At 34.4% G+C, this 22052-nt stretch overlaps 1 protein-coding gene across 1 annotated transcript; it reads left to right on the plus strand.

The window, feature by feature from the left end:
- Positions 1-6927: 6927 nt before the first annotated feature.
- On the plus strand, positions 6928-21213 carry LOC108489183 (DUF21 domain-containing protein At4g14240-like). Its single transcript, XM_017793519.2, has 13 exons — positions 6928-7366; positions 7478-7554; positions 8394-8477; positions 8563-8676; positions 17000-17083; positions 17235-17306; positions 17565-17632; positions 18023-18110; positions 18239-18312; positions 18404-18764; positions 19518-19564; positions 19656-19737; positions 20688-21213. The coding sequence occupies exons 1-13, from the start codon at positions 7120-7122 to the stop codon at positions 20727-20729; spliced, it is 1440 nt and encodes a 479-aa protein (XP_017649008.1). The 5' UTR covers positions 6928-7119; the 3' UTR covers positions 20730-21213.
- The last annotated feature ends 839 nt before the right edge of the window (positions 21214-22052 follow it).

Here is a 22052-nt window from a genome sequence, read left to right on the forward strand (position 1 = left end):
TATTCTTTAAAGTCACCCCTATTCTGCTGTCGACAGTTCTGACCATTCTTCACTAAAAATTAATTATCTCTTCATACAGAATTCAAATAATGTTCTTGTTTGTTTCTTTTAAAAATAGACTCATTAAGGATTCTAGAAATATAAATTTAATCCCATAATCGTTTTTCTTAAATTTTTTATGATTTTTCAAAGTCAGAACAGGGAACCCGAATTCATTCTGACCTTGTCTGACAAAATTTATTATATCTAAAACTTTACAAATCCATTGTTTACACTATTTCTTTTATGAAAAACTAGACTCAATAAGCTTTAATCTCATATTTTTTTCATCTTCTAATTCGATTTCTACAATTTATGGTGATTTTTCAAAGTTAGTCTACTGCTGCTGTCCAAACTGTTTTTGTGCAAGGTGTTTATTACCATTTTTCCCCTAAGTTTTTAATAAATGATAATTTCGTCCCTACTCAATTAGCCTCTCAATTGAGCTGATTTTTCTCAATTAACATTTTATTCTATCACCTTAAACTAGTTTACAACCTTTAGGAATCAGAATTTCAGCAATAGACTTTAATTCCAAGCATTTTCACAATTAGGTCCTAAAAATCAATTTCTATTGAAATTACCTAATAAAATCATTTCATAAACAAATTAAAGCTTTAATTTAATTCTATTTCATCATAAACTTATAGCACTCAACCATGGCGACTTTCAATTTCATCCATGAAATCAAAAACTAATGAATTTAATAGTAGGACCTAGTTGTAAAAGTCTTAGAAACACAAAAATTACAAGAAAAAGGCAATGATTAACTCACTTGGTGAAAAAATTATGAAATATCAGCTTAGAGAACCCTGCTATGGCAGTTTTAGCTGCTGGAATTGAAGAGAAATGAAGAGAAATCTAGATATTTCCTATTTAGTCCTAGCTTTATTTAGTTAATTTTGCAATATTCCAATTTTACCCTTAATTTATCAATTTTTCTGCTGATTTCATACCCTTGCTGTCCAACCCAAATAACTTTTGGGTCTAATTGCCTTTTAAATCCTTTCTCATTAGACTCTTAAGCTATTTAATCACTCTAGCAACTTTTACATCTATTACAATTTAGTCCTTTTCATTTAATTGACTACCCAAACATTAAAATTTCCTAACGAAATTTTACTACCACATTAATAACATTTCATAAATATTTATAAAATTATTTTTGACTCGTTTTTACGAGATAGAGGTCTCGATACCTTGTTTTTACCCAATTTCTTCAATAATTTCTTTTTCTATCTAATCACTAAATTGGTAAAATTTTTCTATCAATATTTTCATACGATTTTCCTATCATATCAATTTTCAAGCAAAAATATTGAAATAAATTTCTCTTTAAATCGGATCTATGTTTACAAAACCATTGTTCCGATAACCTTGAATTTAGGCGATTACATGTATGACTTTTGATTGTTAAATATTCTGATATGTCCGGTTGTGCTTGTTATCCTTAGTCCGGCTATGGATATGGGTTAGGGGTGTTACAGATGTGGCCATCCCTGGATTCCTACGAGCTCAATCTGTGACCCATGCTCGCATACCCTTTTAGCGAGCCATACCCGTGAGCTCTCCTTGCGAGCTATGTTTGTGACCTTGCCTCGCTGTCTTCTTATGATTCTCCTTATACTTTTTCTTCTAGTGGGATCTATTCGGTGCCTGGGCTGAAAACCCAGATCCTTTCAGGGCTTGGGTCATGGTTACTGATGTATAATAGACTTGTTCATGGGCTGACTTACCTGAAAAGTGAGAGGGTTTGGGCAACAAAAATATAGGCTCGAAAAATGGGCTTTGACAATAAAATAAGGCTCTTTTTTAAATGGGCTAGGCCTCGGGTAAGTTTTTTTGGCCTGAGCCTGGTTCGGCCTGGCCCGAATTTACAAAAAAAAAAACTGCTACTGTTTTTTACTGTTTTGATATTGTTTTTTTCATTGTTTTGCTATCATTTCACTATTATACTGCTACCATTTTTGTTGTTATTGTTTGGATATTGTATAGCTCTTGTTTCATTATTAATTTTGCTACTATTTTAGAGATATTTGTTTGCTAAGTTACAGTTATCTTAGTACTATTTAAATATGTTTTTTTCCATTTGTTAAGAAACATTTATTTTAATGTTTTTAATGTATTTGATATATTATATTTTTTAAAATTTATTTTATATAAAAAAGTAACATAAAAAGTTTTAATATGGGTGAGTCGAGCCGTACTCAAGTTTTAACATTTTTATTTGGACTGGACTTGGGCAAAATTTTAAACCTATTTTTCGAGCCGAGCCTAGAAAAGAAGCCTAAATTTTTACTTGGCCCAACCCCACCCATGGGCTACTCTCTGCTAATGTACCAAATACTTTCCTTTTATTAATATGTTCTATATTTTTATTAAAATAATTTTTTATTCCTTAAATATATATATTTTATCTTCCCAAATAAAAAAATGAATATTAATTTGTTAAAATAAAAGCATAAAATATTGTAAAAGAAACGAAGGGTTAGTTTGGCAATACTTTTAAAAAGTGCTTTTGAAAAGTGCTGTGGAGAAGTGCTTTTGAGAAGTGCTTTTGAAAAGTTTGGTTTAAAATTTGAGTGTTTAGCAATGCTATCAAAATGTAACATCCCGAATTAGGGCCTAGTCAGAACAGTGGTTTCGGGACCACAAATCCGACGTAAGAATATTTATTTTCATTATATTTTTATGGTATACAATTTTACGAAATAATTTTGTGAAAATTTCGTTCGAAAATTTCGACGTTTGGACACTCAATTTGGTCAAAAGGACTAAATTGTAAAAAGTGCAAAAGTTGAGTTCTACATGTTAGAGGTGTCTAATTGTTATGAAATTTTAAATGGGAGGTCCTTAAATGGTAATTAAACCATTGTATAACTTGTTGGACAAAAATGGCCTTGGTTGGGTAAAATTTGAAAGAATAGTAAAAAGCGTATTTTGGTCATTTAGGGGTAAAATGAATTAAAAGACAAACTTTAAAACCCAAATGTGTCCCTTTCTTCTTGCTTCAGCCATATTTACTAAGAGCAGCCATGGTTAGGGTTTGGCCAAGCTTCCAAGCTCAATAGTAAGTGATTTCGAGCTCCATTTTTAACGTTCTATGCATTTTTGAAGTCTCGGTAACATGTTCTAGCTATTTCTACCATTTATTTGAGCTAGGATTTGTGTTTAAAAATTTACCCATGAATGATATGCATGTATTTTGATGTTTAATGGTAGAATATGAAGGCTCGGTGCGTAATAAACGATTTTTATTAAGCGGTTTTTGATGAAAACGTCCGAAAGGATCGTTTTGTCAAAATTGTAAAATTGGTCATAAAAGGGTGATTTAGCGGAAATTAGGGGCTGCCATAGTTACGAAAATGATTTGGATAGGCTTGAAATGCAAGGAAATTGAATAAAAATCATTTTACGAGCATTTGGGAAAAAGTGCAAATATGTGAAAGTTTAGGGGTTAAAATACAAATTTGTAAAAATATGATTTTTGGACCCATATGAATAATGTGACTAATTAGTAGGCTAAATGTGATATTATAGATCAAGGAAAACAAGATTCGGGCTTAGAACGAGGTTGAACAAGGTTAAGCACAAACTCAAAATAAATAGTCGTACTCGAAACCGAGGTAAGTTCATATGTTAATGATAATGCAATGATATTATTGTTCATGCTTGAACTTAAATTGATGTGTTAGCATTGTGTGATGGATATTTATTTAGTTGATATAAAGATTATATATTGTAACAAATGCCTAAATATAAATGTATGTAATACCATGTTTATTTCATGGACTAATGTCTAAATAAACATGGAAATGTGTTGAATTGGATGTAGATTGCATGATCAGCTATGCATAATGAGATACTTGATGAAAATAAAAAATCCCAGTTGAATAAAAAGGGAAACCCGATGAATAAACCATAGCTTACATGGCTTAAGATCCTGCATGTGTTGTAGAAAAGGATTTAGCCCGGACGGGTAATCCGTTGATCTCAAATATAGAAAAGGATCTAGCCCAAATGGGTGTTCCTTGAGTGATCGAGCCTCTCGAAGAATATGTGTGCATTAAGGGTTTAGCCCGAACGGGTAATCCGATTAGGATCTAAATTTAGCCTGGACTGGTAATCCCGCCATAAGATGTGAGGTTCGCAGGAGTGCGTACTTAAGATGACCACTTGTATGACTTGACGGTAAATGGATTATCCATCGAGATTTTTGAGAAATTCAATGGGTATTATAATGAATAACGCAATGAAAGTCCCGAGATGGGCGTAGTGATAAAGGTAAAGTTAATCGATATGCTATGGATATGTACAGGTACGTACGTTATACTCATAAGTGATGCCTTATTGAAATGTGATAAATGATGAGTAAGCGAATTCATGCATATGTATGTGTATACATGATGAACAAGTGAAAAGATTTGAAAGACGAACCATCATTATGCTTATGATTATGAATTGTGTTGCAATATCATGTTAACTTACATTGTGCAATTGAATATGGGATTTATGAAATAATGAGTCCATGATCAATGTGACAATGAAATTATGATAGCTATTGTGATTTTGCACCGAAATAGTGTTGAACAGCAGCAGTACCTCGACTTTGAAAAATCACCATAAATGGTGGAAGTCAAATTAGAGTCTGAATAATGTATGAAATTAAAGCTTAATGAGTATAGTTTCACATAAAGGAAACGATGTAAGTAAAAGAATTATGTATTATGAGATATTTGAATTCTTGTGAGATAGAGTTGGAGTGATTCCAAACTCCCCTATCTTAACTTTGGAAAATCATAGAAATTGTACAAAAATAATTATGAGTTAGGAATCATATGACTGAAATCCTTAATGAGTACACTTTCAGGAGAAAGATACAAGAACATTATCCGAGTCTCGTACTACGAGATATTTGATTTTTAGTAGATAGAGGTCGAAGCTATTGGATAGCGAAATAGGGGAGAGTTTAAAGAGTAAAATGTACTTATTGGCTAGACAAAAATTCTAGAAATTTTATGGTAAGAAGATATATGAGTATAGTTTAAAAGAAAATTAACAGATCTTAATTTAGAGTCCTGTAGCTCGAGATATAAATAATTTATCTACTATGACTCGAGTAGACAGCTTGACTAGAATATGAATAAAAGTGTAATTATAGTTGTTTTACCTAAGGAAACATGTTGCTATAATGCTTATTATTTTCATATGGCTTACTAAGTGTAAAGCTTACTCCCCTTCCATTTCTTCTAGTGTCTTCAGGTCAGCTCGGGGTTGGAGATCTCGGAGGCAATCTCACACTATCAAGCTACCATCTTTGGAGTATTGTTGAAACTTAATTTCTTTAAGTGAGTGGCATGTATAGGGACTTAATTATTGATATGTGTTTTTATGTTTTGGCCAAGATGTTAGCTTATATTAATTCATTGTATATAGCCATGAGATGTGGCTTATAATGATTTTGGCTTGTAAGCCCATTTGTCCATGGTATGTGTTAATGTCTAGTGATGTGGTTATGTGATTATGCTTGTTCACTATGTATAAGAAGTATATGGCACATGTAAATGATGAATGCCCCGGAACCATTCAAGATGGTCGTGGCCATGGAGTGAATGTGTGGCATGGTAGTAAGATGATAATGATTGAACATGGACAATTGTTGAATGTGTAGAGATTAAGTGTTGGGTAATAAACACATGTATGACAACATACAAATTATTTAATTGAATTTCACCAAAGGTTGATTAAACATTAAATTGATGTTATAATTTGTGCCTATGATGTGTAAAAGTATGGGGGAAAAATAAGGTCAACATAAGGCTTGGAAAATAGCCTAAGTGTTAACTACACGGGCAAAGACATGGCCATGTGTCTCAACCATGTGGAGGACACGGCCTAGTACACGGACGTGTGGCCTGGCCGTGTGGTATAAATTATTTTGCTGACGTCATAAACAGAGAGTTACACGGGTTGAGGACACGGGCGTGTCCCAAGCCACACGAGCGTGTGTGACCACACGGCCCCACCCACACGGGCTGTGACTTTCCAAAGCAAGAAAATTTATTAAGTTGCCTAAAGTCTATCGAATGTTTTCAGTTTTGTCCCGAACTGCTCCGATGTATGTTTTAGGCCTCGAAGGCCTGTATAAGGGACGATATACATGTGTTTGAAAAGTTTTAATTTTGGGCGAAATTTGGTGACCCGGTTTTGTATGTTTGTGAATGTTTAAATCTGGTAACGCCTCAAATCCTGCCAGAGTTAGATACGGGTGAGTGGTGTTACACAAAAAGTGTTTTTGAGAAATAAAATGTCTATTTTAGACATGTTATTATCAATTAACAAATATACATTTAAATTAGTTAATATTATTATATTTTAGTAAGAATATAAAAAAATTATTATAACTTGTTATTAATATTTTAATATGAAATATAAATTTTAAATATTTTAAGTAATAAATATTAATTACTTATAAAATTTAATTAGAATATATAAACTACATTTTAAATATTTAAATATAACCATTAAATATTTGTAATTAGTATTTTAAAAATATTTTTTATTTTTAATTAATAATTTTAATACATTTGTAATTAAACACAAAAAAATTACTATCTTATTAGAAGGGTAAAAAATAATTAAGTTCTAAAATACACTTAGAAAAGGAAAATTAAAATTGTAATTTTTTTTAAAACTATTTTTAAAAATATTTCTAAAAATCAAAAATTCCAGCCAAAGCGACTTTTCTTCCTAAAATGATTTTTGAGCAAAAAGTGACTTTTTAAGCACACAATAATAGTGAAGTCTTATTTTCTACTTTTGAGCAAAAGCATCTGAAGATCACGGCCACAATTTTCTGCCACGTGAAGTTGGCTAACTAAAATCATTGCTGTCGTTTCAGTGCACACGTGCTCGCGAGGACACCGTAGCAAAACCTTAAGATCCATCACGTGTCTTCACTCAATTCACGGACTTGCTTGGTCAGTATATTACACAGACCTCAAAAGAAGCAGAAGAAAGCAACCTTTGTCTCTCATTCTCTTTCTTGGACTCCTGTAATTGAAAGTTGAAAAAGCCACGATGCATCCGATAAATGCGGTTTTGGCGGCGAGGATGCTATTTAACACGGCGGCCTCGGTCAGTGAATCCGTCGGAGAAGGGATTCCGTTCGGATCTCCATGGTGGTTTATCTACGCCGGGATTTCTTGTTTTTTAGTACTTTTCGCGGGGATGATGTCGGGTCTCACCCTCGGACTGATGTCGCTTGGTCTCGTCGAACTCGAAATTCTTCAACGGAGCGGCACTTCCACCGAGAAAAAACAAGCAGGTAGATTTTTTTTTTGTTCTGATTTGGAATAGTTGTGAAGGAATGATTGAAATTCGATTATTATTTAATGTGAAATTTGGTCTGTTTTTAAAAATATCTTTGGGTTTTTAGCTGCTATTTTGCCGGTAGTTCAAAAACAGCATCAGCTTTTGGTGACTTTGCTTCTTTGCAATGCTGCTGCTATGGAGGTAAAAGCTTATTTAACAACTTTTTCGGTTCAATTTGATATGAATTTGAGTGAAACTATCATGTTTGTTTATTTGATTTTTGATCTCAAAGAAAATTACGTAAGGATCGTTCAAAGTTTTTGAATAAGCAATGTTTGATTGGAATTACATTTGCTAGAAAACTGATTTTCCGATGAATTTCTGAGATAGCAAACTGAAGTTTTCAGTTGATTAGTGAGGTCCTAGTAATATGGCTTGTTGATAATACTGTTTCTTACATACACGTTTGTTGGAACTTTGCATCTTGGAATGAATGCCGAATCCATCACCATGTACTTTTTTGCCTTTATCTTATTATATGAATGAAGTTTTGATTCTGTCGCGTAGGCAGTTCAGCTCTAATTACAAAGAAGTATTTAACCTAGAGTTATTAGCTGATTTCTTTCCTAAGCCTTTTGTATATCATATTGAGTAAGATTTTAGGTAGTTTCCCATTATCAATTAACTAGCTGTGGAAGTTCAGACGGTGTCATTTAACTGATTCACAGCATGTCCGCAAGTAATTTGTTAGAAACTTGAAATTGCTTTTTTTATGCTTGCTAAGGGTTTGATGCTATCTAATGAGCATAACGTTGTTGCTTTGTGACCATTTAATATTACTTGAAATTTTCTATGTATTACATAATCGGAGGATGTTTTAAAATTGTTGCTTTATTTATGCTTGCTGTGGGGGTTGAGGCTATCTAATGGGCATAATAAGTTGCTTTGTGACTTGAAATTTTCTTTGCATTACATATTTGGAGGATGTTTGAAAGAAGGTTGGCTTTCTTTGACTTGCATGATATATTTATTACTTGCAGGCCCTCCCTATATACTTGGATAAGCTTTTCAATCAATATGTGGCTATCATACTTTCTGTGACTTTTGTTCTAGCTTTTGGTGAGGTAGGTTGTTCAGCTTTTGTATTATTTAAGCTTGACTTTCAACCTTTGAATCCTTGACCAAAAAGAGTTTCTTTTTACCTTTTAGGTTATTCCACAAGCAATATGCACTAGATATGGACTTGCTGTAGGTGCAAACCTTGCAGGTCTTGTGTGGATTTTAATGATTATTTGCTATCCAATAGCTTATCCCATTGGAAAGGTAAGTTCAAAGGCCATTACATGAGGTGCACTCTTTTAATCCCCCATATTGGGAAAATTCCTGTTTATTCTTGAAACTTTCATAAAAGTCCTAGTTTATGCTACATGCTATGGGAAATGGAGTAGATTTTGTGAACCTTTTGTTGTAGTTAGTCTTGTCTGTTTACTCAATAAGACGGTTTTATGAGTAGTTGAACCATGTTTGCTAGATTCGAGTATTATGTTGTTGCTAATTGGCCGATGGCCTGAAAAACAATTCCGTGGGACTTAGAGCCAGTTTCTCATTGCTTATGAAAAGTTGGATTTAAAGTTTATGTTGTTTAGTATTGCTCTCCAAAAGTGCTTTTGAAAAATAAAATGTTCATTTTAGACATGATGTTGTGAAGTAAAAATATGCATTTAAATAATGTTTAAATTCGTTAATATTGTGATATTTTAGTAAGAATATGATATAGATGTTTTCATTGGAAAACAATATCAACGGAGGAATAGGAATTAGAATTCTACATTTATTTAATTTCTTTGGGAGTTTTAGTTTTACTAGGTTTTTATTTCCTTATAAACTTTAAATTAGGAATTCTATTAGGACTTTAAATTAGGAATTAGATTAGATTTTCCTTTGTAATTAATGACCTATAAAAAGGCCGCCAATATGAAATAAAAGGGGTTTTATTTTTATCACAAACGTTAGTTTGGGAAGGGGTTCATCAAAGACGAATCGCCTTTGAGTAACCATAGGTCGAAGCAAAGATACTTTCTCGTCTAGACTGTGTGACTAGATCTTACGCCAAGGCGCATAACAACTTGGTATCGAGTCGGTTGTCATGGGTGACGAAAAACTTTGATGACCAAGTGGAGGCATTTATGGAACAAATGGCTACAAGGCAACAAGTATTAGAGGAGCAGATGATGATTTTATCTCTTTCGGTCCAAAAGACAACGAAGAGAATTTAGAAAAAATAATGAAGAACAAGGCAAGAATGGAGGCAAGAAAAGAAATTGATTCACAACACGGTGGGGGCATGGTGCCAAGATACTCCAAGATGGAATTTCCCACTTATGATGGTGTTGGTGATCCTTTAGGATGGTTAAAAGATGCGAAAATTTTTTGGCAATCACGGACCAACGAAGAAGACAAAGTCGGCTTAGCTTCATTCCATCTCTTAGAGAAGTACAATTGTGGTTTGATCAAATCGAGGAAGAGGAGGCAAATTTGGATTGGGAGCGTTTTAGAGAGTGTTGTTATGTCGTTTGGGCCACCTATGAGTAATAACCCTTGGGGAACTTGCAAACTTGAGACAAACCGGGACGGTAGAAGAATATCAACGTCAATTTCAATCACTACCGGCTAGGACTATCGATCTTAAACCTCGACAACAAGTAAACCTTTTATCACGGATTAGTAGAGGAACTTAGAATTGATATCGAGATGCAACAACCGGGAAACCTTGGAGTTGCAATGAATATGGCTCGAGCTTTGGAACGGAAACAAAAAGTCTCTTCCAAGATGTTATTTCAAACCAATCTAAACCGGTCAGCTTCCCAAAACACCGGCAAGAATTCCATTATTCCAACAACTAAGAGCTTTGCAAAGGGAGGAGGACAAACAACGAAACCAATGGGGAATAACAGCAAAATAGGTTCTTCCGCACCATTTATCAAAAGATTGACACGAGCAGAGATGGCGGAGAGAAGGGCTAAGGGATTGTGTTATAATTGTGACGAGTCTTACTCCATGGGGCACAAATGTAAAAGGCTATTTTGGATAGAAGTACCAGATATTGAAGATGAGCAAGATGATGAGGTAGATGATCTTGAAATTTCCTTACATGCCATTAGAGGAACTTGCAATTCATCTACTATGCAACTACCAAAGAAAGGTGTCGAAAAAAAGTTGTTAGTTCTCGTTGATTCAGGCAGTACACACAACTTTCTACGCGAAGGTCTAGTGCCAAGATTGGGACTGAAAATACAAAAGAAAAGGGGGTTGCAAGTATGTGTGGCAAACGGAGAACGGGTTCCTAGCATTGGCATTTGTAAATCAGTACAGTTCGTTGTGGCCAATGACAACTTTCAAGCTGATTTTTATATAATACCATTAGAAGGATTTGATATGATTTTGGGGGTTAAATGGTTGTGTACCCTTGGTCCAATTTTATGGGATTTCACTCCTTAATTATGCAATTTGCGTAAATAAGAAGAAGATACTCGGCAAGGGCAAGACCGGAGGAAGTTCCACGACTCACTTGATACAGGATGGATTTAACTAATATAGTATTAGATAAGCTACCGTAGAATTTATGCATTTATTCCAAGAACCGTCTGGGTTACCTCCTAACCGCAAATGTAACCATCGATAACTCTCAAACCAGAACAGGACCAATTGTAGTCGGCCTTATCGATATCCACATTTTCAAAAGGATGAGATTGAGAAGCGGTGTGACCAAATGTTACAGCAAGGAATCATTCGACCCAGTAGATCACCATTCTCTTCTCCAGTACTATTAGTAAAGAAGCATGACGGGTCATGGCATTTTTGCATCGATTATCGAGAGCTTAATGCTTGCACTGTTAAAGATAAATATCCGATTCCTGTCGTGGATGAATTGTTGGACGAACTTCATGGGGCAAAATATTTTACAAAATTGGATTTACGATCGGGATATTTTCAAATTAGAATGGCAACTATTGATATGGAAAAGACAGCCTTCCGAACCCACCATGGACACTTTGAGTTTCTTGTCATGCCATTCGGGCTTACCAATGCCCCTTCCACATTTCAGAGTTTGATGAATGACATTTTTCGCCCTTACTTGCGTAAGTTTGTTTTAGCCTTCTTTAATGACATATTAATTTATAGCAAAACATGGACTGAACATATGCATCATGTAAGATTAGTTTTTGAACTCTTGCGGGATAATATGTTGTTCTTAAAGAAATCCAAGTGTTTCTTTAGAGAGTCTCAGGTAACCTACCTCGGTCATGTCATCCATGGTGAAGGGGTCGAGGTTGATCACACTAAAATTAAAGATGTCACCGATTGGCTAACTCCTAAAACTACCAAGGCTCTACGAGGCTTTCTTGGGTTGGCAGGATATTACAGAAAATTCATCAAGAATTATGGACAAGTGGCTGCACCCTTAACATCTCTTCTAAAGAAAAATGCCTTCAACTGGACTAAGGAAGCTGATGTTGCTTTCACCCAATTAAAACTTCTCTTCAAAGAATTTCAGCTTTTGCAATTACCCAACTTTGCAGAGGAATTTGTGGTTGAATGTGATGCTTCGGACAACGGGTTTGGAGCTATACTACAGCAAAAGGACACCCCATTGCCTTTTTCAGTTGCAAGATTGCAGATCGACACCTTAAGTTGGCTGCCTACGAACGTGAATTAATTGGTTTGGCAAAGGCAGTGACTCATTGGCGACCCTATCTTTGGGGAAGGCATTTCCTCATCCGTACTGATCACTTCAGTCTTAAGTATTTGTTAGACCAACGACTTACGACATCTCCACAACAACATTGGATCAGCAAGCTAATGGGGTTTGATTTCCGAGTGGAATATAAAGCAGGGAAGTTGAACAGGGCTGCAGATGCTTTATCTAGAAAAGACGAAGACTTACCACACCTCATGACTGTTTCATTCCTTCAAGTTGAAATTCTTAAAGCCATCAAACGAGAAATAGAAGCTTCCCCAGAATTATCACAACTCCAGCAAAGAATTCTACAAGGAGAGTTGGGGCCCGATTGGGTTGCACAAGATGGGTTGATTTTCTTCAAAGGGAGGTTGTACCTTTTACCTACCTCACCAATTATTCCCACTCTTATCTCCTTTATACATGCTATGGCACATGAAGGGGAATTGAAAACATTGCATCGTCTTCGCCAAGATTTTTTTTGGAAAGGAATGAAGCTTGCAACCTCAGAATTTGTGCAACATTGTTTAGTATGCCAACGCCACAAATGGCAAAATTTACAGCCCGCAGGTTTACTTCAACCTCTTCCAATACCACAACATGTTTGGGCTGATATTTCTATGGATTTCGTGGAGGGTCTACCCAAAGTAAAAGGGAAATCGGTATTTATGATGGTTGTGGACAGACTGTCGAAGTACGCTCATTTTTTACCTTTGTCCCATCCATTTACTGCTATATCTGTTGCTACCGTCTTTTTTGCAGAGGTATTCCGACTTCATGGCTTGCCTGAATCCATAGTTTCAGACCGTGATAAAGTTTTCCTCAGCCTGTTTTGGAAGGAATTATTTCGTCAAAGTGGTTCTAAGCTCGCTTTTTCCTCAGCATACCATCCCCAATCTGATGGTCAGACAGAGGTAGTTAACCGAACAATAGAAATGTACCTACGATGCCTCTCTAGTGATCGTCCACAACAGTGGGTCGATTGGGTTCCATGGGCTGAGTATTGCTACAACACCTCATATCACACTACCCTAAAGGCCACTCCCTTCCAATTAGTATACGGTAGGGATCCACCTCGACTTCTCTCCTATTCAGCTGGTTCTACAAGGATTGAAGCTGTGGATAAGGCTCTACAAGATAGGGATGCACTTTTACACAATGCTCGGGATAGTCTCTTGCAAGCTCAGCAACGAATGAAAGCCACTTATGATTTGGGCACAGAGAGTTGAATTTTAAAGTCGGGGATTGTGTTTGGTTACGGCTTCAACAGTATCGACAATTGACGATAACTAAACAGAAGCATCACAAGTTATTGCCAAAATATTTTGGTCCTTTTAAAGTCTTGAACAAAATAGGATCAGTGGCCTATCAGCTTGAATTACCTACAGGCAGCAGAATACATGATGTATTTCATGTTTCTTTCCTCAAAGAATACAAGGGACCTCAACCAGATGCGGTCGGAGACTTGCCCTTAGTATATGATGGCAAGGCCTTGCCTACTCCACAAGCTATTATTAATACCAGGCTTAATCGGGGTCGGCGGGAACTATTAGTGCAATGGGCAGGATGCCCTCAAGAAGATGCCACTTGGGAACCAATTGATAATTTTCGAGCAGCTTATCCTGAATTTGAGCTTGAGGACAAGCTCAACTCCGAGAGGGGGAGTAATGATATAGATGTTTTCATTGGAAAACAATATCAACGGAGGAATAGGAATTAGAATTCTACATTTATTTAATTTCTTTGGGAGTTTTAGTTTTACTAGGTTTTTTATTTCCTTATAAACTTTAAATTAGGAATTCTATTAGGACTTTAAATTAGGAATTAGATTAGGATTTTCCTTTGTAATTAACAGCCTATAAAAAGGCTGCCAATATGAAATAAAAGGGGGGTTTTATTTTTTATCACAAACGTTAGTTTGGGAAGGGGTTCAGTCAAAAACGAATCTGCCTTTGAGTAACCATAGGTCGAAGCAAGGATACTTTCTCGTCTAGACACGTGACTAGATCTTACGCCAAGGCATAATGTAATATAAAAATAAAAAGTCTATTGTTGTAACTCATTATTAATATTTTAATATATGAAATATAAATTTTAAATATTTGCAAGCAATTAATAAATTATTCCTAGAATTTAATTTGAATATATAATCTACACTTTAATTATTATTAAATTACAAACATTTTAAATTTAAATATATAATGTTATATATTTGGAATAAATTTCAATAGGAAAATAATTATATACCCAATACAAATATTAAATAAAATATATTGGATTATAAATAAGGGTTAAAAATGTCATTTGGCTCCAAAAGTACTTTTCTCATAAGCAAAAGCTAAAATCAATGCATATGCTTTTGGGTTAAAAAGCGCTTTTGGTTTCAAAAGTTGTTTGTTTAACATCGCTTATGGCTCCAAAAGCACTTTTGAAAAGCAATGAGAAACAAAGCCTTATTAAACTATAGAAAGTTAGAGGAAATCCTCTTTCTTAGCTTCTTAGGGCATTGAAGTCAGGGTTCTTTGGTAATTTGGGGTAAAATGGCTTTACATAATCATGTGTAGATAGTTTGACGAATAGTGGTAAAATGGCTTTCCTCGTTTTTTAACCAATATCACTGGAGATGTGAATAAGTTGGTGCTATCCGAACAATTCTAGAAGCCTTCATTTCAGCCACCACCGTCACAATTGCATCCTTTTTAATTAAGGGTTATCTATAAAGTTTAATCTTGAACGTCTTGAACTCATCGATAAGAGGAATCTTATGATTAGTAAACCTCTTAGGCAACCTTTCGTGACACTCATTAGTCAACAGCAAGGTCTAAGTCCACATGGGATAAACGTGCATTCTTGCTAGCTGCTTGTCATTAACTAACTCCACAGTTTCATCGTTGAGGCCATGAAATGTCACCCACTGTCAGGTGCAGAAAACTGCATGATCAGCTTATGGAACTCCCAAATAATAGGTCCTTGATTTCTTAACCGTTGCACACCATGGACTACATCACATCTTTTGAGAGATATCACACCAATATTAGTTAGTTGTACCACTCAAGCCTCCCATTGATCCTCCTTGCATAAATCTCAAACATGCATAAACTCTTCATTTGCCATAGACACATTAACCCCATGAATAGGCACAGTTTTAACACCTGTCCTTTTCACAAGTGTCTGGCCTATGAAGTTATGTGTTTTACCAAATCCAGGGTCTTCTCTTATGTATCATAAGATCTTCGAGGGAGATTTTCCAGCAAATGAAAAGTGCCCAAGATACGAACTGGTTTGGAAATTTCTGGCTTAAGTCCATTCGCTGGGCACTTGTCCTTCAAGAGAAGACCCTGGATTTGAAGCCTGGGATGAACATGATTCCATTATAATGTCTTGGCTTTGGAATTCAATGATTCCAGAAATTAACACCATGATGTTCCTGAGCTTGACTAAGGATATTTGGGATGCAATTCATTTGACCTATTCAAAGGCTAGCAAGCTTCAAGAATTTTTGAGCTGAAGACAAAAATATCAGCGACCAAACAAGGAGCATGTTCCATCATGGAATATGCTCATTTGCTACAAGGACTATGGCAGGAACTGCATCAGCTCCTGCAATGCATCCAGATGAAGTGTGTTGAAGATGCTGCCATGTTGAAAAGATACATAGAGAAGGAGCACATCTATGAATTCCTGACGGGCTTGAACATTGAATTTGACCTTGTAAGGGTGCAGATTTTAGGAAATGAGGATCTGCTACCCTTAAATGAAGTTATCTCAATTATGAGTGGAGGAAGGATGAAGAGGTCTTACGTTGGAGGACTAGGGAAGTGATGCTTCAGCCTTAATCTAGATGGCCAATGGAAACAAGGAGCTGCAACAACAGATTGGATCCAAGATTATTAACTAGGATTCATTGTTCTGCACTTGCTGGAAGAACTGCCACACCAGAGACAAGTGCTGGAAATTACACAACAAACCACAAAGTTTTAAAGAAGGAAAGCAGGCATGTGTGGCCAATGGTAGTTAGGAGAACCGTGAAAATGCAACCAAAGCAAACTGTTGATTGGCCGTTGACTGATCGTTGACTGGTGTTGATCAACCATTGATTGTTGACTGTTTTAATATATATATATTTAAATACTAGAATTTCCTTTTTCCTTTTTTGAATTATCTATATTTTATATAATGTTTTATAATTTTTATTTTATATAATTAATATATTATAATTTTTAAAAATTTTAATTTCATAAATTTTAATATATTTTTGAATTTTTATGTTTTCCGAGTTTATATATATTTGTGTTTTTTATATATTGTATAATGTCTTTATAATTTTTTATTTTAAATAATTTATATATTTTTAAAAATTAAACTTTTGAACTTAATAAATTTGTATATTTTTGAATTTTTAATATATTTTAGATATTATATATATTTTTTGAATTTTGAGTAGTTTTTTAATGGATACCTTGACTTCAAATGCCATTTATAAAGGAATGGCATGGGGCACGTTCTCAATGATTGGTGGTGCCACTTGTTTTATTTTTTTTAAAATATTGTTTAACTTTCTTGACGAAAGACTATAATGGAATGATAGTTCGATATTGTTCTATTTCTTAATGGTAAAGGTATAGCATAAAAAAGTAAAAAATAGAAGAAATAAAATAGAGCTTCAATCAGGTGGGCTTTTTTGTGCTTATCACCTTACCAAAAAGACTGCCTAGGTGCAATAAGCATGTGCCTGATCAAATGCATCTTGCTGAAAGGGTTTGAGGCACTTTTGTGTTTGACACTAAAGTGCAATGCCTGGGCACATGCCTAGACAACACTAATGCCTATACAGTTTTGTCTTCTCATTTTGGTGGTTTAACAGGCCATTAGAACGGATGAAGCACTGAAGTTATATATGTTTTCCAGGTTCTGGATTGGGTACTGGGGCATAATGAAGCACTATTTAGGCGCGCTCAACTAAAAGCCCTTGTCTCCATCCATAGCCAGGAGGTAAATCAATTTGATGTCACTGCACGTTACATAGTAACCCCTTAGCAGAAGTTTGCTAATTTTTGAAGAATCCTATAAATAGCACAAGATAACCATTACATTCATTTCTTTTTCTCACTATGAAGATTTCTTTCTTGATTTAACTTTTTAGGCTGGAAAAGGAGGTGAGCTCACACATGATGAAACAACAATTATTAGTGGAGCACTAGATTTGACTGAAAAGGTATGCATCACAATAAAAGTAACTTTATTGATAGGTTTTAATCTTCTTCTACAAAGATGATATGGTTGAGGACTGCTACTGTAGTAATGGTCACTTTCTGTGCAGAAGTGAAATATTATAAATTAACATAAGATTTAGATTTTGCTTACTCATTTCTTTTTGTCATGTGACTTTAGTAGGATCGGTATTGAAACAATTTCTTCATTTTCCTTGGCGTCTTAAACTAATTTTTCCTGTTCTGTTATGATAAATGGACAGACTGCTGAGGAGGCTATGACACCTATAGAATCAACTTTCTCTTTAGATGTCAATTCAAAGTTGGACTGGTAATATTTCTCCTCAATTCATATTGAAGTTTGATATAAGGATTAATACTTTAATCATCTTAAGTGCTAAAGTTTGTACTTTTACAACTATTTCCTTCTTCCAGATCTGTCATAAAAAGAGATAAATATGTTAAAACTTTCTTCCGCTTTTCCTATACTTTCTAAGTGAATGAGCAATTTATAGCTACCTATTAACTGATGCCTATTGATTAACGTGTTTATATAATTAGTTTCTATATATGTGTCAATGAAGTCTAGCAATATAACACCTGCATGTATTCCTTTTTTGTTGTTTCCTTAATCTTAGTTGAAACTTGAAATGCTAAATAATGTAATAAGTTTCTCAGTTATCTCTCTCTCTGATCTTTAATCTTGAATGAATTACTCCAGGGAGGCAATGGGTAAGATCCTCGCTCGTGGTCATAGCCGAGTCCCTGTCTACTCAGGGAATCCCAAAAATATTATTGGACTTCTGCTGGTATGTGTTTGTCTTAAACTTTAGATGAAGTCTTATGGCAGTCTTGCATTCGGGTCTAAAGCTTTGCTGATCTTGTTGGTCATTTTGCTTATTCTGCATTTGAAATCCTTTTTGGAAATTGGAATAAGGTGAAAAGCCTTCTCACTGTACGCCCTGAAACTGAGACACCTGTCAGTGCTGTTTCCATCCGAAGAATTCCAAGGTTTCTTAATTATTGATAAATATGGTTATGATTTCTGTATAAGCTTAAAATATCCTGCTAGTTTAGAGTTCATGCATGGGATGTTTGACAGGGTTCCAGCTGATATGCCTCTCTATGATATTCTGAATGAGTTTCAAAAGGGCAGCAGTCATATGGCAGCTGTTGTGAAGGCTAAAGGAAAAAATAAGAACCTTCCTCCAACTGTTGACGGACTGAAGTCTGAAGAAAACAAAGTCTCCAGTGCAGATACCCAGCTGACTACTCCTCTGTTATCTAAGCTGGATGAGAAGCCAGAGAGCATTGTAGTTGACGTTGATAAGTTGTCAAGACCTACCAATACAAGCAGGCTAGATGCTGTAACAAATGGATTGTCTGTCACATCAGAGGACATTGAAGATGGTGAAGTGATTGGTATTATCACCCTAGAAGATGTTTTCGAAGAATTATTGCAGGTAAATTACAGTAAAACCTCAATAAATGAATGATCAATGTGTTAGTAATCTTGTTTAATCAATAAAATCCCAGTCTTCAACTAATGTATTAAAATAACTAATTGCTAAATGCATATCATAATAATTTTAATAATTCTTGAGGCCTAAGAAATAAATTCATATCCTGAAAAAAGAGAATATATATATATATATATATATGAGGTTACCATAAAGAAGTTTTTTCTTAACAACTACTATTAATTCTTCTTCCTTTTCCCTTTTAAAATATGCATCTAAAGTTTGTATTTTCTTTGTACCTAAACCAAACCAAACCAAACTTCATCCTTAAGTTTTTGCATTGCACACACAATACTTAGTGCATTCTTTTTATTATAACATAATAGTTATTTGCCTTGCTCGAAATATTTCTTCTGAAGAAACAGTTAGTAAAAACACTGTTGTCCTTTGGATTTTATTGTTTTCAATGGGCACATTCATGACCTTCTGAATAATTTTTCATTTGTAGGTGATTCCACCACTATATCTAGTGTTGTTTATTCATATGTCGTCTATCTAAAAGAAAATGATAGCATAAAGTGTATATGGATTGAAAATATAAATTCCTTATCAATTAATAAATATTAATTTACAGTAAATGAATAATTTATTCATTCATCCATAATAAAGTAAATTATTTGAAATAAATCTTTTCTTAGTCTGAACTGTATCATCTTTAAAGGGTTTAGTATTGCTACTGATTTGTTACTAACACAGGAGGAGATAGTGGATGAAACTGATGAATATGTTGACGTGCATAAAAGGTATTGGACTGTTAGAACTTCAATATTCATTCAATTATGTTCTAAAAGAATATGAAAAATAAGAATGGATTCCATATCATCTATTTTGTAGAATCCGTGTTGCTGCAGCTGCAGCTGCTTCATCAGTGGCACGTGCACCATCGAGTAGGAGGCTAACTGGTCAGAAGGGAGTGGTAAGGAAATGTTACTTTTAGCATATTCTTCCTTTTTTTTGTCTGTCACGGATGGATCTGCTTAATCTGTTCAGAGTCACTTGCATCTTCAAAAGATTTGAAACTACTTGTGAAACATCAAAAGCTTTTGAACTTAATAGAAAAAGAAAAAGAAGGTTTCGGATTTATTTATAAAATAACAAAGCATTAATGTTTTCCTTTGCGTACTCTGACTAAAAAAAAAAATTATATAAATCAATGACTTTTTTAAATAAAAAAATTAATAGCTTATAAGTACAGAGAAAACACATTGTAAGGTACTACAAAAGTTGTATACTGCTTCATAATCACTAGCTTCTCTAGCTTTAATGGTTAGTATTGGAATATGCACAATTTTTTTAGAGACGGACAAGATTTAGAGCTTGAAATTTTGTCCAAATTCTTTTAGGTTTTGCTTGGTAGAGTAGGAAAAAAAATTGGAAGGACGAAAAATTAAGGGGTAGAAAACTAAAATGACAGAAAATATAAATTTTCTTTCCATAGATGTGCTTGGTAGGAAAGATGGAAAAATCTAAAGAAGTATTTTCTTTCCCTCCATTGCTTGGTAGAGTTGAACAATGAAAGAAAATAAAATAAAACATTTGAAAAGTGTATAATTTTGATCTAGCATACACATCTATCCTATTTTCTTTCCTCTCATTTTTCTTCCCTATCAAGCACACTCAAAATGTACTTTCTTCACTTTTCTACTTTCTCCACCCATCATTCCACTTTTTCACTCAATCTAGCACACCCTTAGTGCACTTTTATAAGGTGGTATTAGGTTCAGTGAGAGATGATCATCACACCACAGACAAGGACTAGTACAAAAACTGCATCTCCAAGTAATTTTAATTCTATAAGACTACCTAATGAGTTCTCAAAGTTGGAGTTTGAGTATTGGTGTTTATTCTGTTTATAATTTCGTCCAGGGGGTCCAAAGCAAAGGTCAAGCCACGAAGAAACCTGCCTAGGATGGTTCACTCTACTAGGTTTCAAGGTACACCTGCTGAGAGAAAAAGAGATGAAACAAGTATATAATTGTTCGGATTAATGCCAGCGATGAGGGGTGGGTTCATTGACATGATTCCTTTGTGTCGTGATGATTTTTTTCCCTTGTGCATAATGGCTTTCTCTCTCTATATATAAGGAAGAATGTGATTAAAACTTCCAAACATATTATATTTTTCATTTTGGGTCAAGAAATATGGAATTGAACCATGATTTTGTGGGGATAGATTTGGTTCAAATTTTTGGTGTAACTTTCCTCTTGAAATAAACAATTAGTTAACTAGCCTACAGCTGGGGAATGGAAACTAGATTAGATCGGGAAAACCCCATTGAATGCAGCTTTGTTATCATCTCTGTATTTCAATTCGTGAACTGCTTCTTCAAGCCATAAAATTATCTATTTGAATTTTCTGCTTTGCCTGAACCAAGTTGATGGCAGTGGTAAAACATATTTAACTGTTTTCAGGACTTTGTGTTCTTCGGTGTCAACTATAGTCCTTGGGAAAGATTATTAACTCTATCAACCTCCAATATTCTAAGGGTCAGATCGGAATGGGTTGAGGTCAGGGTTATATGTGGAATTCTTACAACTCTTGTTTGTTTAAGCTCAGTCTTGACTTAAAATATAAATTTCAAATTGATTTCAATTTTTTTAAAGACGACGTTATTTTAATTTAAAATATAATAACTTGAATTTTATAAATTTATATGTGGAATTCAGATCATTTTATAAATTTATTTCTTATTTTATATAAGTTGCATAATATATATATATATATATATATATATAATTAGCAAACAGGTTGGATTGTATTGATCCTGGGTATTGAATATTAAAATTAAAGGTTGATTCATATTTTAAATTAACTTAATTTTGTTTATTTAAATGTATTTTTGGGTTTAACGTTTTTATATTAAATCCTTACTAATACTAGGTGAGATTTCAAGTTTGAGCAAGTAATTCAGTCTTTGATCATGTCCGTTATCTCTAAGAGTACAGTGCGCATATATAAATATATGTAATGGGTGCTTTGAATTTTATGTACTTTTGAGGGTGATTGTTCGACAACTGATCGCACATGTTAAATCTGAAGAGCTGCACAATTAAAGAGAGCCTCGGGAGGAATTCTTGAGTCAAGGAAGCAATATGATTCAATCACCGTACATCTTTCATGGGATCTGATATGATATAACTGCATTATTTGCAAGCGTGATACCAACAATCAGTTGAGGCATATAATAGATTTCGAAAATAGCATTCGATATGTTAAAAGCAACACTTTACA

Source organism: Gossypium arboreum, chromosome 10 (genome assembly GCF_025698485.1).
Source record: "Gossypium arboreum isolate Shixiya-1 chromosome 10, ASM2569848v2, whole genome shotgun sequence".
Classification (NCBI taxonomy): Eukaryota; Viridiplantae; Streptophyta; class Magnoliopsida; order Malvales; family Malvaceae; genus Gossypium; species Gossypium arboreum.

Excerpts from the sequence above, each read along its gene's own strand:
- LOC108489183 (XM_017793519.2), top strand. The coding sequence starts at position 7,120 with ATGCATCCGATAAATGCGGTTTTGGCGGCGAGGATGCTATTTAACACG. Across the intron at positions 8,677-16,999 it reads TAGCTTATCCCATTGGAAAG|GTTCTGGATTGGGTACTGGG; the intron begins GTAAGTTCAAAG and ends TATGTTTTCCAG. Across the intron at positions 18,313-18,403 it reads TCCATCCGAAGAATTCCAAG|GGTTCCAGCTGATATGCCTC; the intron begins GTTTCTTAATTA and ends GATGTTTGACAG.